We start from the raw sequence: 19,608 nt of genomic DNA, 5'->3' as shown, positions 1-19,608 counted from the left end.
TATTTAAAAACCTTTCATAGTTAGACGAAAAGACGCTGTAGACACTGTTATCAGAAGAAGACAACACGGTTTAATGAATGGAAGAGGATACTGTGGGTATTTAATATGTTTTATGTTTGGCGACTCATATCAATGCATTAAGCAAAAAAAAGAAACAGCCCCGGGTAAAAAAAAAACAGATGAAAAAAACTAAAGACTTACTTTGAAAATAGGGCTTCAATCTCAGGTCTTCGAAGCAGCAGTTTATAAAATGTAACAAATTCTTGAGCATCGAGAACTTTCGCTTCTATACTTGTCTTCTTGTTAGTGTTGGCTTGCTAAAAACATAAAACTCTTAATTCTATATTCCAAAGTATACATAGCCACTATTTCAACAAGGCTGGGATGTTATTGGAGAACTATTCCAAATGAGATGTGTAATATCGGCTAAATACTTTTTTAGGCCTAATTTTTCCAACAGTTCTTTGCTATCTCAACAAAAGAACATGTATAGGATAATATCCCAATTTGGGATTATTATTCCTAGAGATAAATTCAAAATTCACAAGGTCAGTGATTTTTGAGTGGAGTTCAGTTGAACAAGTAGGTAACATCCATCCCACAGGCAGTAAGGTAGTATTCGGTCAAATTATATGCGACTTTCCCAATTTTAATGGGGCTGCAGGGGTAGTAAATACACTTTTCAGTCTTAGTTCTTCCGCATGCTACCAGTAGCCGATCCCGGAGAGGGGCGAGGATGGCGCCCCCCCCAAACCTAGTCTAAAGTAGGGTAATTTACTTAATTAACGCAATTTTGCGTTAATTCAACTTGCTCCTAACGCAAGTTTATCGGATCAACCTATTTTGCCCCCCCCTAAGAAAATCCTGGATCCACCACTGCGTACTACATAGTCCCCCACTAATTCAGTAAAATTTATGTTGATAATTTTCAAAAGACAAAAATAAAAACTTTCCTTTTCATATCACACCCTACTTTTTCAATCTTCAGCCTTAACCATGGATTTTTCAAAGACTTTAGTACTGTTTTTTTTAGCCTAATTATCACCACTCGGCTTTGGTCTTAAACTTTTGTAGACTATTAAATTGGAAATCCATATTTTCTATAAAAAGTGAAAGTAATATTAAGGTGATACAGTATTTTCTTGAAGGATTGCCATATCTCGTCCGTTATAAACTTTTTCAGTTTGTGTGGCAAAACTCTTTAGAATTAATCGAGCGGTCTTACCATAGCTTGCAGCAGTGACGGATCCAGAGGGGGAGGGAGAGGGGGCGCCCCCGTAGCGTAGTCTAAAGTAGTGTAATTTACTGAATTAACCCAAGTTTGCGTTAATTAAACTTGCTTTTAACGCAAGTTTATCGGATCAACCTATTTTGCGCCCCCCCCTACAAAAATCCTGGATCCACCCCTGGCTTGCAGAGCTATTCAAATAAATGACAGAAAGCTAAAAGCCGACACCTACATTCCCAAAAATCTTGAAAAAACCTTTTAACTTGTGCTGGAGTTAAAGATATTCAGCTGTAATGAAACTTACATCATTATAAAGTGTAAATATAGTTGTTTTTTTTTATTATTAAATGCAGCAGAATTTCTTTTTAGATTTCAGAAAACGGCAGTCCCTAAGGAGGTTCTAACAAACAGACTAGGAAACCACTAAAAGGTAACTAAAAAGAATTGTTGTTTGAGCAATTTGGCTCGCTTTCAGGTTCCCTGGAGTGCCACCTACTTTCATTGAGAAGCTCGCCGACAAAAGGGAAGTAAAATTTCACCAACTTTTCAATCAAACCACAAATTCTCAACAGCTCTCGATGAAAGCTCTGGGAGAATTCGCTACTGGACCTTTTGTCTTTCTGACGGTTAATCGACGCTGCAACTCGCAAAATGATTTTCCAGGTATTGTATCCCCCTAACACTTAAAACGAGCAGAAATTAGCTCATTTAAATGATGATGCTTAGAATGAATGAGCAGTTCAGTGAATCAAGAAATGAATCCAAAAAAGAACAGAGGTTATACCAGACGATGAACTCAAATATAAAAAGGAAAAACGTATAATAATAAGTGTCTTTTATTGTGTGTGTATGTAATGTGTCTAGTTTGTATATAATTGTTTGTTTTAAATAGAATATGTTTTATTTTAGATTATTAAAGAAAAACTTTTTTTGAAAAAAAGCTCAGCTGCACAAGAAATTGCTTTTTTAGTGACTAATACGACTATCATTGCTTTTGACAGGTTCAGCACTGTAATTGCCTATCGAAGAATTACAAGTTATGACCGACAACAAGTCGCACCTAACCCTTTTGCACACTTTTTGTCAGATATAATAAAATCAAATATCTCAGATTAATCATAAATATTGAAGGGAGATACGGTGGAAACACACACTCCCATACAGCAAAGATATCCTCTGTGTTCGATCATCTATGTAGCCTGTTTTGGAAAAGGAGAGAGATTCACATCCGGAAGGAAATCTAGATTCATTTGCCTATAATCAACTCAGTAGTCAGTCCTTCTAGAAGACCAATAAAAGTTACTGAACTTCAAGGTATTGATACTTTCTATTACTGATACATCAGACACACTTTCGGATTAAACCTTCGTGATCTACTTACTTAAGGCTCCTGCTGGTGGTCCAGCGTAGAGAGAGATGAGACTCTTTGCCTTCATTCCGAACGGTCCTGCGCAAGCGTGACAGCTTCTGGAGATCAGTACCGATCATGGAGAAGTACTGGGTAAGGCTGTCCCTCCATCTGAACCGGGGTTTTATCCGAGGCTTGAGTTTCATTTCTTTTCATTGCAATTATTTTCAGGAGGAGGGTCGCAAGCCCAACCGTCCCTAGGCCTGGGTTCTGATTAAGAAACCCTGGGGTGGGCTCCACCCGCACCCATGAGGTTGGGGCGAGTGACAGATAATGCGGGTACAAATATGACCTATGTACCATCATTCACTGCCACCGTCTCACATGGCGTGAAAAAGCGCATCAAGGGCTATCTGATACCTTCGTCTCTAGCAAACTTCGATACAAGCCCCTTCCTAGATGGAAAAATGTTTTGGCGGGCCACACCAAGTCCTAGCTTTATACCACCAAAACCGACTTAGAAGAAATTTATAGTTTTTGTTGTTAAGTCAGTAGAGTGGGATTTCACTCTACTGCCTTGACCGGAAAAGGCAAAGGCCTTGGAGTCTTCAACTCTCAGACCCAGGACCGTAACCAGCGGCATTTGACCATCCGCCACTTCTTAGTGCCAGGTAGAGCTACTAATCAGCATGTACACTTTTAAGTAAGGGCAATAATTACTGCGTATTTTACAAGATGTATATAGGTCAATCTATTAAATCTAATCTATCTTGATCAAATCAGTCTCAAAATTTTCAGTGTCATAAAACTTAATCTTCCATATTTTTAAGCTTCCTATCAATGTCGTAATATTTTGTCTTATATGTTTCGTTTGATAAGCTTATCCAGAATTGCGCAATGAAAATCGTTTTAATCTTTCTAAACGCTCCACTCAAAAGATATTACATATTGGAGCTCACCCAAAACGTCAAGATTTTGAGGAATTGCTATATTTCCAGTTATTTTTCACTCAATAAACTTGTTTAGCGGTTGAAAATTTCGACCCTTCTTGAAATTGGTCCACCCTCCATCCAAAATCTAACCATATCTTACATAAATTCTTGCGAACGTACGTGGATCGAAATACAGACAAAACGGCAAATTACACAGCGTAATTTCTCATTATTGTAGCTTCAGAATTTTCTTCTTTTTTTGTATAAACTCGTCCTACAAGAAGAAAGAGTGGGTGGACCTCGAGGTTCAAACGGCCCGATGCAAGATTTTTAATTTAATGTGATATTTTTTTAGGTTTATCCTACAGTCAACACATCCTTTTCAGGCCCTTTTTTACTGTATTTTTTAACTACTGAATTTATCACAACCAGCCACATACGTGTTTTGATTTCATGTCATTTTTGCACAGTTAGTTCGCAATTGTTCTCTTGATGATGTTGGAGTAAATTCAAAGCATACAGTTCATGAACCTATTAAGAGGAGTCCCCAGGCAAGTCTTAATCTACCATGGACATTAAAAATGAAATCGGATTTTTTTTTTTTAATTGGCTAATATAGAAACTTAGAATAAGTGTTAAACCAAAAAAGTGTTGAAAAATTAGAAGTCCCCCTGAACCAAATTTTTGATGGAAAAATTCTGCAGTTTTCCAATTAGCGGGCGCCGAGTTTTAAAATAAGGAACGTGTGTGAAAAATTAGCATAAAATGAACGATGGAAATTTCGTCATAGAGCTTTAGAAGTATAACCTTTCCTGATTCACATAGCAAAAGAGAAACACTACCAAAAATCTAAGCTATACCTTAATATGGATATTATTAACATAATTCAAGATAAAAAAAAAACTTTAAATTACCGGCAAAGGGCATTACTGGCAAAGACAAATAATAATCTATAAGCTATATTGAATTTCCTCAAGAATTATTTGTAAGAGGAAAAATTGGAGACCAATTTCACGAAATTCCTGGTGAAGATTTTCAAAAAAAAAACTCTTGGAATCCATATCGTAATCTTCTGCAAAATTACGTAATTTTTTGGAAAATTGAAAATTCTGGAAGTAGTAAAAAAGACTAGATACTTACAATTCACCCTTCATCGAAATAGAAACTGGATATTGAAGCAATATAACTTCATGTTAAGCACAGGCGAAAAAAGTCATATAAGCAGTGTTTGGGATATACAGAAGCATATTGAAATTAGAAACAAGTGACATTAATCACAAATAACACCCATTTAATACCAAATTTAAGCCAACAATCCATATTGCTCTGACACATGGTTTTTTTGGCCTGTTAAGAAGTTAGAAACCGATGATTTTCAATAAAACACACGAGCTTAGGCATAAAAAAAAACAATACCCACGGTTAGGCTACTAGTGAAAGATAATATTCGATTATCTAATCTTAAAGTAAAAATGATGCACCAATATCATCAAATTTAACTAAAACTCCCCCATACTAGACTTGAGCAGCATTTAAAGACTCCCTCCATCATTGTAATAACAAATAATAAAAAATCATAGAGAGCATATGTAAAAATGATAATCGACGAGAATCAACTTCCCAGCTCATGAGATAATGGAAGGGGACAGAAGACCCTGAAAAGTTCTTGAAGGAATTCAGTGTAAAAGTAAAAGATCTAGGAGTATAGCTATTTCTTTCAACTGTTCATGAATCTCCTAGTTTTACTTTATGCATGGATGTATAGAACTATTCTAGACAAGAAATCTTTTATAATTTTTCCACCTTTCCCCTTTTTTCCAGAATTTAACTAATATTTAACTTTTTTTCATCTTACATATTTTATTCAGTTATTATATTAAACCTGTTTTAAATAAATGCTTTGTTTCATTTGTTGAAGCATTTCTTCTTTTTTTGGCAATTTCATTTATGTCTTTTATTTACTTCTCGATGCCAAGGGAAAAAAAACAATTAAATTTCGGATTGAATATTAAGTAACTTAGAATTTAGATTCAGCTTCAAACCTTCTGATAATCAATTTATGATTTTGATGTTGAAAGTATGAGGGAAGTTCAAAAAGCACATGCTAGATGGTGAGATCTCCATCTCAGAGATCTACCATCTCGGTCTTCCCCCCGCTTATATAATGGTATCTACATATCTTTTTTACTTAGTAGCAACAGCAAAACTTGTGTTGAAAGGAATTACGCTAAATAGAGTGCAATTTACTAACTATTAATTTTCTTATATGTTTTTGATATGGTGTTTTATAAAAAAAAATGAAGAAAAGACTTCTCTATAAATAATATAAATATCTTTAGTTTAGAGCAAAGAGACTCTTAGAACTATCCGCAATCTACGTGATAAAACAGCTTTTTTTAGATCCTGCGATATATCGTTTGACACTAATACAATGGGGATTCATATAACTGTGGTTGCAAACAACACTTGCAAACAACACTTGCAAAGAACACTTGCAAACAACACCTGCTCCAAAACACTTACGGTCCTTTAAATTGGTACTGCAAACAAATCTTGTAATAGGTTGGGTGCACCAAAAAAAGCGTCCTTCAAACCTAGTCTCAGTGCTTTGTGTTCCTGTTTGTACAGATAGATATACTATCATAGGCAGCGCAACAGCACTGCCTATGTAAAGAGTGATGTTAGCAGAATGTATTATATCTTTTATTCTTTTTTTGGGGGAGGGGTGGTTTTAGACAAGGGTACTTCTTATCGAAGGAGTCGTCGTAGAAACTTCGAAAAGGGCTTATTCGATTGGAAATTAAAAGGGCTAGTGCCCTTTTTAACAGTCAAAAGTGATTGGAGGGCAACTAACCCCTCTCCCACGCCAACAATTTCCCAAACACAACCAGTCAAAAGTTTGAGATAGCCATTTTGTTCAACCTAGTTAAACAATTTGGAAACTATTAATTTAAGGATGACAAACCGCCCCACAGTCTTCAGGCCAAGGGCTGTAAGTTATGTCCTGGGGGCATATAATGTTTATATAGAAAGATGGATCGTATAATCTTCGGAGGGGGCTTATTGGATTGCTAATTAGATGATTTAGTGCCCTTTTTGAGATTCACAGTGATGGGAGGGTGGAGAGCCCTCCTCCCACACCTCGTATTTTCCAGAAATGCATTTGATAGAAATTTTGAGATGGCCATTTCTTGTCATAGAAACTTCGAAAAAGGTTCATTTGATTGAAAATTCAAAGAGCTAGAGCCCTTAAAGTCATAACAGAATGGACTCCCTGCCATGCACACCATTTTCCCAAACACATCCAAGCAAAATTTAGAGATAGCCATTTTCTTCAACTAAAATGAAAGGTCCGGAAATTGTGCCTTTGAAGATGACAACCTCCCCAAAGCCCCAATGGCAAGGGTTGTAAGTTGTGTCCTGGGGGCATATACGGTATATGTAGAAAGGGTGATTGTATAAACTTCGGAGAGGGCTCATTGGATTGGTAATCAGAAATTCTAGTTCCATTTTTACGATTCAGAGTGATAGGAGGGTGGATACCCTCCCACACCTCATTTTTCCCGAAATACATGTGAAAAAAATTTTGAGATGGCAATTTGTAGTCGTAGAAACTTCAAAAAGAGCTTATTCGATTGGAAATTGAGGGTTAGAGCCATTTTTAAAAGTCAAAAGTGACTATAGGGCAACTAACTCCCCTCCCACGCCCACAATTTCCCGAAACACATCCAATCAAAATTTTGACATAACCATTTTGTTCAACGTAAATGAAAGGTCCAGAAATTACGTCAGAGGATGGCAACCCCCCCCCCACAGTCCTCAAGGCAAGGTTTTTAAGTTATGCCCTGGGGGCATATAAGGTTTATATAGAAAAGGTGATTGTATAGACCTCGGAGGGGTTCATTGGATTGGCAATCAGAAATTCTAGTGTCCTTTTTCAGATTGAGAGTGATCGAAGGGTTCATATCTCCCCACACTTCTTCTTTTCCCGAAATGCGTCTTTTGGAAATTTTGAGATGGCCATTTGTTGTCTTAGAAACTTTGAAAAAGGCTCATTCGATTGGAAATTGCAGGTCACTACTGCTGAATTGCTTTTAGTGCCCTTTTTTAAGATTCAGAGTGATCGGAGAGTATCCCCCCATACCTCGTATTTTTCTGAAATACATCTAATTGAAATTTTGAGATGGCCATTTGTTTTATCAGAAATTTCGAAAAGAGCTCATCCGATTAAAAATTGAAAGTGTTAGTGTCTTTTTTAATAGTAGAAAGTGATTGGAGGGCAACTAACCCCCCTCCAAAGCCCACTATTTCCCCAAACACATCCAATCAAAATTTTGAGATAGCCATTTTTTTAACATAATTGAAAAGTCCGGAAATTATGTCTTTGAGAATGACAACCCCCATAGCCCTCAGGGTAAGGCTTGTAAGTTATGCCTTGGGGACATATAAGGTAGGCTATATATACAGAAAGGGTGATCGTATAAACTTTGGAGAGGGCTCATTGGATTGGTAATCAGAAGTTCTAGTGCCCTTTTTAAGATTAAGAGTGATCGGAGGGAGTTCCCCCATACCTCGTATTTTTCTGAAATACATCTAATTGAAATTTTGAGATGGCCATTTGTTTTCTCAGAAATTTTGAGAAGAGCTCATCCGATTAAAAATTGAAAGTGCCAGTGTCTTTTTTAATAGCTGAAAGTGATTGGAGGGCAACTGACCCCCCCCCCCAACGCCCACTATTTTCCCAAACACATCCAATCAAAATTTTGAGATAGCCATTTTTTTAACGTAATTGAAAGGTCCGGAAATTATGTCTTTCAGAATGACAACCCCCCACAGCCCTCAGGGTAATGCTTGTAAGTTATGCCTTGGGGGCATATAAGGTAGGCTATATATACAGAAAGGGTGATCGTATAAACTTTGGAGAGGGCTCATTGGATTGGTAATCAGAAGTTCTAGTGCCCTTTTTAAGATTAAGAGTGATCGGAGAGAATCCCCCTATACCTCGTATTTTTCTGAAATACATCTAATTGAAATTTTCAGATGGCCATTTGTTTTATCAGAAATTTCGAAAAGAGCTCATCCGATTAAAAATTTAAAGTGCCAGTGTCTGTTTTAATAGTGGAAAGTGATTGGAGGGCAACTAACCCCCCTCCAACGCCCACTATTTCCCCAAACACATCCAATCAAAATTTTGAGATAGCCATTTTTTTAACGTAATTGAAAGGTCCGGAAATTATGTCTTTCAGAATGACAACCCCCCACAGCCCTCAGGGTAATGCTTGTAAGTTATGCCTTGGGGGCATATAAGGTAGGCTATATATACAGAAAGGGTGATCGTATAAACTTTGGAGAGGGCTCATTGGATTGAAAATCAGAAGTTCTAGTGCCCTTTTTAAGATTAAGAGTGATCGGAGGAAATCCCCCCATACCTCGTATTTTTGTGAATAGATCTAATTGAAATTTTCAGATGACCATTTGTTTTATCAGAAATTTCGAAAAGAGCTCATCCGATTAAAAATTGAAAGTGCCAGTGTCTTTTTTAATAGTGGAAACTGATTGGATGGCAACTAACCCCCATCCAACGCCCACTATTTCCCCAAACACATCCAATCAAGACTTTGAGATACCTATTTTGTTCAACGTAATTGAAAGGTCCGGAAATTATGTCTTTGAGAATGACAACCCCCCACAGCCCTCAAGGCAAGGGTTGTAACTCATACCCTTGGGGCATATAAGGCTTATATAGAAAGGATGACCATATAAACTTTGAAGGGGGGTAATTGGATTGGTAATAGGAAGTTCTAGTGTCCTTTTTAAGATTCATGGTGATCGGAGGATGGATACCCCCTCCCACCTTGGGGGGCATGGGGGTTATCAGCCCCACTCATATTAATTTCTGCTTGTTTTGACTTTGACTTGGCTATTTACTGTAATTTCTGTTGGTTTTCAGTTTCATTTATTTATTGATAGTGGTTTGTGGTAGTGTTGGGCTTGGAAGATTCTTTGACTTTATTTCAACTCATTTTTGGCTAAATAGAGCTCTTTACTTTTCTTTGAAAAACTTGTTTTGTCGAAAAAGTTTTTTATTTAATTTTTAAAAGGACTATTTTACAAACTGTATAGTCATCGGTTTAGATAAAGATCTAAAGTAGTTTTTTTTTGTACTCATAGCGGCAGTTCAAATAAGCAGAGTTATAGACTACACTGACAAACTGTGTAAAATTAGTAGAGCTATGCACGAAAATCTTAAAATCAAGAAAATCGAAAATCTTACGCACGAAAGTAAAAAATTTAGCTATGTACTAACGATATGCACTACAACTACACCATGAATTGCATGTTTGAAAAATATAGAAAATAAATTTTAGATTTCAAATGTTGATTGTTCAAGTCCTATTGTCAATAGAATATTTTATTAAACACTAGTAGTAAAAAGAAGGACAAAAAACAATATAACTATCAAATTAGCACATGTGAGAGCACCTAGGAAGGAATTTGTAAGCACCTTCTCCTTAGGAGTATTTTCTGGAACACGTAGAGATGCGTAAAACGTATCTCAAGACATATGTAAAACGTATATCTGGAGATACGTAAAACTTATCTCTAGAGATATATAAAACGTATCTCTGGAGATATGCAAAACGTATCACTAGAGATATGTAAAAACATAGAGATAAATGAACCTGAAGTGTATTTTCTGAAGCATCAACTACATTTTGATATCAAGCTTACTTTTGCTAGGAATAGGGCAATAACTATGCAAAAAGAATGAATAGAAATGTAAATTACAATCTTTTGTTAAATGTAGTGACTACATATGCTCCGTATGCTATATGGATGCAATGGATTTTTTATTTGGACGTCGAATCTACCTGGGAAACAAGAAGGCATTTTTAAAATGTATAAAAAGAGAATATCAAAAATTACTTCCATTGAAATTCCCAGTAAAACAAAACTGTGGTAGTGCTAGCTGCCTTACCCCGGGGTATTTCCCAATAGCCAGCTTTGGTAACGACTGCTGCTACGGGTACAGGGTAAAATTAAAAACGGTACTCAATATTTTGGATCTAACTAAGTAATATTAGATGGCGTTCTTTGACCCCCCCCTTAAGATTGATGTGAAGGGTCAAAATACCAACTAACTCTATTTAGAATATTGAATATTCATAATTTTAAATCCACTAATATTAGAATTATTTTAGGCCATGAGTTAAAGCAAAATAAGAGGATTAATGTTTGGCAACCTCAAATGACATGGAATAAAATACACATAAAGTTTCTTTTTAAAGTTTCTTTTTCTTTTCGGTTAATTTATGCTTCCCCTTTATCCATTCATAATTTATTTTAACAATGAATATCTACTCTTGAAGTCGCCAATTAATCGAAAAATTGGAAGGGTTATTTCTAAAGTGTTAATGTTGCGACCGTTTTCAACAATTGATGGACATGAAACAAAAGAAATTATTATTAGTGTACATATACAGTACATATAATGGATGTTCAATTAAAGAAAAAAAACTTACATCAAATAATTTCTTGGCATAATCTTCTTCCAGTTTAATATTCAATAGCTTTAGTAGTTTCAAACATTCTTGGAAGTCTAATGAGTTGCTATTATCTTTATCTGCTTTTCTATACTGAGCCAATAGCCATCTGAAACGGAGAAAACAGAAATAAGATTAGAATGACAGACAAATAATTTAGTAAAGTTAAAACGAAAAAACTCAATTCTAATATGCCAATTCTTAAGCCAAAAAAAAAAAAAAAAAAATAAAATACATAGATATACGGCCTACCCTGCCTCCTTTAAGGAAGGAAAACCTGAGAAAATTATTTCTGGAATAGCTTTTGGGCACTTTTTTGGGGCTTCATACTTATCTTGAATCGTATTCGTGTAGAGATTATTCTATCAAAGCCATCCCTTGATTCTTTTAAACAATGATTTAACTGATATATAAAAACTACTTATTAAACCGAATAAAGGACTAGTGGTTTATCTCCTTCTAATCTGGGCTGTTAAGAGCCAAGACTGAAACCCAGGAACACATTAATATGTACCCCAGCTTCGTGATCTTTATTTAGTAGTGCGGCTCCAATGTAATGGATTATGAAGTTATTGTAGTGGCTCTGAGAACTCGAGGCGAAAAATCTGAAGCAGCATTCCCTTTGCGCTCTCTTGCAGTTATTTCTCGGGTTGAATTATATAGCGTAAATTCTTTAAAACATTTTGACAGGTCCATTTTGAACTTCAATTTTTGATTTAGAAAGCAGCAAAAAAAATTCTAAAAGCGATAAAGTGTTACAACTATAAATTAAAACAACTAAATTTAATATTAATTAAACTATAAGAAAAAATTAAACTTAGAACATAGATATTTACATTAAAAATGTCACATCAGGCAGGTATCGCCCCCCTCGATGATAGTGCCTCTGTGAATGTCTAACATAAAACTTCCTTGGAAAATCTCCAAAGTTATGACAGAGCATGATGCATTAGTGTCAGCCGTTCCATGCTCTACTAAATCGGGACACTTTACTCATTTACAGGACCGACTAGGGTCACCACCTATTTCACTTATTCTGACAAAGTGGTTTGTTCCATGGCATTGAACGTAGGTCACTTGTGAAGAACCTTTGCCAGAATTCTGGAATAAGTGAACTTTGTTCATTTATATTAATTAAAGCTCAAGTCTCTGTAGCCCCATTAAATAGCTACACTTTCCTCATATATATTTCTTGACACGACTTTTGAGCTGGCTGTTGCCCCATCGAATATATGCACTTTGTATTTGGGTTTTCAATATGATTAGATCGACCTGTACCCCCATCCCCCTTCAGAGCAAAAAAATTCAAATTTTTCAACTGGTTCTGAAGCAAGCTGGGCTGAAGCTCCACTAAATCACTGTGTTTTTTTTCGTTAGAATTTCTAAACGAGTATTGCTTGGCACTTCAAAATTCACAGGAAAAAACTTCTTAGCTCAGATAAGTAGTTACTATCCTTAATTAAAAAGCAGATTATCGTAAAAACAATATTATAAGTTCCCTCGCCTATTGCATATGTTTAATCACCATTTCGGCTTTGTTTTATAAATCAACTATAGTTTATCATACGTAAGTGCCTTTCAATTTTTCTTTGCATAAAATTTGGCCATTTTTTTGTCTTATTGATAAATATTATGCTTTTTTTACGCACATGGAGGAGCTCCAAAACTTCCGGTAAGTACAGGTCAATAAGACTAAATTCATCAATCAGCATCCTCAAAAGAAGCAATGGGTCTCACCTCAAGTCTGCACTAAGTGCTTCAGGTGGCTTACAACCTGGCGGCAAGAAGTCCTCGGGAGATCCTACTGAATAGGCATAAGTAAGATAAACTTTAATTGAAATAGTTTCACCATAATGGAAATATATTTACAAAACTGCCATCAACTGTAGATTTGAACCCATAGCCTTTAGAGTTCTAAACCATTTTGATCATTAAATCCTCAGAAAAATCAAATTGTGTCACCTCTAGTCTGCACTAAATGTTTCAGGTGGATTACAAACTGGCGGCCAGAAGCCCTCGGGAAATCGAACTTACTAGTCAAAAGTAAGATACTCTTTAATTGAAATAGTTTCACACGAATCGAAATATATATACAAAACTGCCATCAGCTGTAGATTTGAACCCACAGCCTTTAGAGTTCTAAACCATTTTGATCACTAAATCCTCAGAAAAAGCAATGGGTGTCACCTCAAGTCTGCACTAAGTGCTTCAGGTGGCTTACAACCTGGCTGCCAGAAATCCTCGGGAGATCGAACTGAATATTCATTATTAATATCAACTGTAAGTGAAATAGTGTCAAACGTATGGAAAGATATTTTAAAAACTGCCGTCAGCTTTAGATGTGAACCCACAGCCTTTAGATTACTAACACATTTTGACCACTTTGATCACTACAACCTCAGAAAAAGCAATGTGTCTCACCTCAAGTCTGCACTAAATGATTCAGGTGTCTTACAACCTGGCGGAAAGAAACCCTCGGGAGATCCAACTGACTAGGCATCAGTAAGATAATCTTTAATTGAAAAAGTTTCACCATAATCGAAATATATTTACAAAACAGCCATCAGCTGTAGATTTGAACTCACAGCCTTTAGATTACTAACCCATTTTGATCACTTCGATCACTACGACCTCAGAAAAAGCAATGGGTCTCACCTCAAGTCTGCACTAAGTGCTTCAGGTGGCTTACAACCTGGCGGAATGAAATCCTCGGGAGATCCTACTGAATAGGCATAAGTAATATAAACTTTAATTGAAATAGTTTCACCATAATCGAAATATATTTACAAAACTGACATCAGCTGTAAATTTGAACCCACAGCCTTTAGAGTACTAACACATTTTGATCACTACAACCTCAGAAAAAGCAATGGGTCTCACCTCAAGACTGCACTAAATGCTTCAGGTGGCTTACACCCTGGCGGACAGAAATCCTCGGGAGATCCTACTGAATAGGCATAAGTAAGATAAACTTTAATTGAAATAGTTTCACCATAATGGAAATATATTTACAAAACTGCCATCAACTGTAGATTTGAACCCACAGCCTTTAGAGTACTAACCCATTTTGATCACTAAAACCTCTGAAAAATCAATGGGTCTCACCGCAAGTCTGCACTAAATGCTTCAGGTGGCTTACAACCTGGCGGAAAGAAATCCTCGGGAAATCGTACTGAATAGGCATAAGTAAGATAAACTTTAATTGAAATAGTTTCACCATAATCGAAATATATTTACAAAACTGCCATCAACTGTATATTTGAACTCACAGCCTTTAGATTACTAACCCATTTTGATCACTTCGATCACTACGACCTCAGAAAAAGCAATGGGTCTCAACTCCAGTCTGCACTAACTGCTTCAGGTGGCTTACAACCTGGCAGAAAGAAATCCTCGGGAGATCGAACTGACTAGGCATCAGTAATATAATCTTTATTTGAAATAGTTTCACCATAATCGAAATATATTTACAAAACAGCCATCAGCTGTAGATTTGAACTCACAGCCTTTAGATTACTAACCCATTTTGATCACTTCGATCACTACGACCTCAGAAAAAGCAATGGGTCTCACCTCAAGTCTGCACTAAGTGCTTCAGGTGGCTTACAACCTGGCGGAATGAAATCCTCGGGAGATCCTACTGAATAGGCATAAGTAAGATAAACTTTAATTGAAATAGTTTCACCATAATGGAAATATATTTACAAAACTGCCATCATCTGTAAATTTGAACCCACAGCCTTTAGAGTACTAACCCATTTTGATCACTTCGATCACTACAACCTCAGAAAAAGCAATGGGTCTCACCTCAAGTCTGCACTAAATGCTTCAGGTGGCTTACACCCTGGCGGAAAGAAATCCTCGGGAGATCCTACTGAATAGGCATAAGTAAAATAAACTTTAATTGAAATAGTTTCACCATAATCGAAATATATTTACAAAACTGCCATCAACTGTATATTTGAACCCACAGCCTATAGATTACTAACACATTTTGATCACTTCGATCACTACGACCTCAGAAAAAGCACTGGGTCTCACCTCCAGTCTGCACTAAATGCTTCAGGTGGCTTACAACCTGGCAGAAAGAAACCCTCGAGAGATCCAACTGACTAGGCAACAGTAAGATAATCATTAATTGAAATAGTTTCACCATAATGGAAATATATTTACAAAACTGCCATCAACTGTATATTTGAACCCACAGCCTATAGAGTACTAACCCCTTTTGATCACTTTAATCACTACAACCTCAGAAACATCACTGGGTGTCTACTCAAGTCTGCACTAAATGCTTCTTGTGTCTTACACCCTGGCAGCATTAAGTCCTCGGGAGATCGAAATTACTAGTAAACATTAAGATCATCATTAATTGAAACAGTTTAACCCAAATCGAAATATATATACAAAACAGACGTCAGCTGTAAATTTGAACCCATAGCCTTTAGAGTACTAACCCTTTGCCTTGTCCACTGGATCATAATGCCATTTGTAACGATGTACATTCCTTAATCCCTAACTGTGTGTTAAATTTTACTAAGCTATTCAAGAGCGGATCCAGGATTTTTGTTCGGGGGGAGGGGGCTACTAATTTTCGACTCGGTTTTCGACTTATTTTACTAATTTTTACTAAGGTTTTACTAATTTTCGATCCGGTCAAAAATTTCGGGGGGGGGGGGGGTTCAAACCGGGTAAACCAACCTCCCCTTTGGATACGGTCTTGAAGCTATTACACAGTTTTTGATAGTTACTGGTTTGCAATCCAAATCGTTAGTGCTGTTTTTTTTGGATCAGCCACTGTATAAAATAAGAACTTACTCTTCATATTCGGTCTCCTGCTGTATACTTTTAGAAATAACAACTAAACTTTGCAATCCTTTCACCCATTGTTGAACAGTTTCCACATCTTCTCCAACAAGGTCAAGTGTATCCACTTCATAGCCTGATTCACCGTACACAATGGAAAAGCACAAATTTTCAGCTATTCCAGTATCATTTTTTCCTGAACTTATTATTTCATTGAACATGTCAGTCTTCCATCCAGATAAAACTTCAAGAATTGTTGTGACATCAACTGAAAGCAAATAAAGCAAAAATATATTATAATCTCATAAAAAATGAAATAAGATAATAACAAAACAATAATAATCAATTAGTGATAAGTATTTGTAACACCTACTCAATCAAGTTGTGTCATAGAACGGGTAGCTGAAGCCAAAATTTCTGAAATAGGGTTGAATTTTTTTATATATAAATTTTATTTATTATGTAGTGATTTTTATGAAAATTATTCTTTTTCTCTGCATTTTCTATTCGCAAACTATAGACGCAGTAAACAGGTTCAGGCGTAGCTGATTTAACAGTCGTTTGCAAGTAGGAAATTTCATTGCAAGAGTTCAGTTCACATATGGGCGTTACCTTGTTTGGATACTTGTCCCTCCTTTCTCGGGTACTTTTGTACAGTCTTAACTAAAATTATTAGTATATATATGTCAAGCAAAAAAAAACAACATAAAAGTCGCAACAATCACACAAATACACACTTAAACCATGGAAAAGTAGGCATATAAATTCTGACTAAATTAAAGTCCCCTTTCCTACAAAAAATCTGGCAAGCAAAAAAAGAAAAGAAATAATACTGAAAAACTGGGAAAAAGACCTGACCACCCCTATCTCTGATGAATTTTTGGCTTTGGCCGTACTTTCGGTCATAAATATCAGGCGAAATGGCGAGAAGAAGGGGAGAGAAGCACGAAGGAACTATATGTAATTATTAAAATACTGGCACCCCAAATTTCTTTTGAATCGCAATGCATCAATCTCAGGGGATAATGTACTCGCCCGAGGAGGCAAGTAGCCGCTATATACTTTCAAAAGGCATATGAGAGGTTGTGATTCTACAGGGGCATATACTACTACGACTGATACTTCACACATTGTTGACATAACATGAGCAACTATCATCTTATTATTAATACCTTCCAAACATAAGCAAGACTTATCAGCTTCCTTATTCATAACGAGCCTTACTTAATGTCCATGTATCCCACCCTTCCTGCAAGAGTAAATAAGTCATATACCACCTAATTTCATGTTTCCTACCCCTGTGATCAAGGTCTTACCCTGGGGGGGGGCGGATAGAAGGGTTTACCCCCCTCCCCCACCGAATTGTTTGTCTGACTCGTAAAAACATAACAAAAATGTATATAAACAAATTCTTTATTCGTTTTTTGAGGTTTTTTGGGTACCCCCCCTGAAAAAAAAAATCCTGGGTACGGCCTTGCCAGTGATATGACTCTCTGAAACTCAAACAAGTTCAGTTCAAAACTGACTAAAGGCTCCTCCCAACTGACAGGAAGAATTGACTGGCTAAACGTTGCTGATCTAGCCGCTGCAGACAGAACCAAACGGCTCCCAAGTTGTATTTCACTTCTACAGATTTACCCGTAGATTTGAAGAATATTAGGCCCATTTTAAGGAATAAAAGATACACTTACGGAATTAACGAAAACCACACAAAACCCGAAAGAAACTATGGGAAATTGTTAAGAAACCTCCAAATTTCAGTAGAAAAAAATCTTTCAAAAAATTTCAGGTTTCTTTCTGAACTAACTAGCTGGTGAAGTGAAGCTGAAATCCGCACTAAGTGGATAGATAAGCGCGCAAATCTATGCTAATTAAAACAAAAATAATTCTTGTTTCTCAGCAAATTTAACATTAGCATCATCGATGTTAAAAAAAGTAACGATAACAAAATAAGTAGGGCAAATATAAGTGCAAAGATGTTTTTAGACATAAAACAAACCTACGAGGAAGCAGACATCAACACTCAAATTATCTGCCAAAACCTTAATAACTTCATTCGCACACATCCTCTCCAATCTGAGCGCGGATTTCAAGTCCGTGTGACTGTCCCTTAAGTTTTATTTCCTTTAACAATTTATGGCTCTCATTTTGGTGACTTGATCTTGCGACAGTTGTATAAGTAAGGAGTAGCGAGAAATTTTAGCTTGAAGATGACTTGCGTCAACTACTTGCTCTGAACGTAAACATTTGAACAAAATTAACCTTATTTCAAAGGTTTATGTTGATATAATCCACAGATAAATTGAAGAAATTCAGTCAACAGATGTCGAAATTGGTAATTGCGCAGACAAACTCTGGCACAGAAAAAAATGACTTGTGAGCTTTCCTGCCGCTGCAACATGCAGCTGTAAATGTAACGCACAAATGATTAAATGTAACGCATGTTAAGACTACAACGTTATCCCAACATTACGTTACGATGAATTGTTAGCCTAGTCTTGAGCTGGAACCAAATTTGGCATTGTAGTACAATTTCGGTCATAAAATCAGCACATATCAAAAGCAGATATCAAAATTCAAATTATCTGCCAAAACCTTGATAACGTCACTCACACAAATCCTCTCCAATCTGAGCACGGATTTGAAGTCCGTGTGACTGTCCCTTGTCCGTGTGCCTGAAGTCCGTGTGACTGTCCCTAAGTTTTATTTCCTTTAACAACTTATGGCCCTCATTTTGGTGACTTGATCTTGCGACAGTTGAAAAGTCAGGAGTAGCGAGAAATTTTAGCTTGAAGACGACTTGCGTCAACTACTTGCTCTGAACGTAAACATTTGAACAAAATTAACCTTATTTCAAAAGTTTGGTAATTGCACAGACAAATTCTGGCACAGAAAATAAAAACAAATGACTTGTGAGCTTTCCTGCCGCTGCAATATGCAGCTGTAAATGTAACGCACAAGTTATTAAATGTAACGCATGTTATACTACAACGTTACGTTAGCGATAAATTTTTAGTCAAGTTTTGAGCTGGAACCAAATTTTGAATTCTAGTACTATTTCCCTCATAATATACGCACATATCAAAAGCAGATATCAAAATTCAAATTATCTGCCAAAACCTTGATATCTTCACTCGCACAGATCCTCTCCAATCTGAGCGCAGATTTGAAGTCCGTGTGACTGAAGTCCGTGTGACTGTCCCTAAGTTTTATTTCCTTTAGCAATTTATGGTTCTCATTTTGGTGACTTGATCTTAAGACAGTTGAAGAAGTCAGGAGTAGCGAGAAATTTTAGCTCGAAGACTACTTGCGTCAACTACTTTCCCTTAACATAAACGTTTGAACAAAATTGAACTTATTTCAAAGATTTATGTTGATATAATCCACACATAAATTGAAGAAATTCAGTCAATAGATATCGAAATTGGAAATTGCGCAGACAAATACTGGCACAGAAAATAAAAACAAATGACTTGTGAGCTTTACTGCAGCTGCAATATGCAGCTGTAAATGTAACGCACAAATGATTAAATGTAACGCATGTTAATACTACAACGTTACGTTAGCGATGAATTTTTAGCCTAGTTTTGAGGTGGAACCAAATTTGGCATTCTAGTACAATTTCGCTCATAATATACGCACATATCAAAAGCAGATATCAAAATTCAAATTATCTGCCAAAACCTTGATATCGTCACTCACACACATCCTCTCCAATCTGAGCACAGATTTGAAGTCCGTGTGACTGAA

General features: G+C 36.4%; 1 protein-coding gene across 1 annotated transcript in view; it reads right to left on the bottom strand.

The window, feature by feature from the left end:
- Positions 1 to 19,608, bottom strand: part of LOC148943399 (1-phosphatidylinositol 4,5-bisphosphate phosphodiesterase delta-1-like) — a 104,579-nt gene that overhangs the window by 69,212 nt on the left and 15,759 nt on the right. Inside the window, exons 3-5 of the mRNA XM_089101125.1 lie at positions 15,871 to 16,126; positions 11,032 to 11,161; positions 202 to 317 (exon numbers count right to left, since the gene is read on the bottom strand). Coding sequence (XP_088957251.1) covers positions 202 to 317; positions 11,032 to 11,161; positions 15,871 to 16,126 — 502 coding nt within the window. The remainder of the gene's footprint in view (positions 1 to 201; positions 318 to 11,031; positions 11,162 to 15,870; positions 16,127 to 19,608) is intronic.

The sequence above is a fragment of the Artemia sp. Qi Xiang Cuo genome, chromosome 15, assembly GCF_049724085.1.
Source record: "Artemia sp. Qi Xiang Cuo chromosome 15, ASM4972408v1, whole genome shotgun sequence".
In the NCBI taxonomy this organism is placed as follows: Eukaryota; Metazoa; Arthropoda; class Branchiopoda; order Anostraca; family Artemiidae; genus Artemia; species Artemia sp. Qi Xiang Cuo.
The sequence above is the reverse complement of the archived record's forward strand: the minus strand, read 5'-3'. Positions and strand labels throughout refer to the sequence as shown.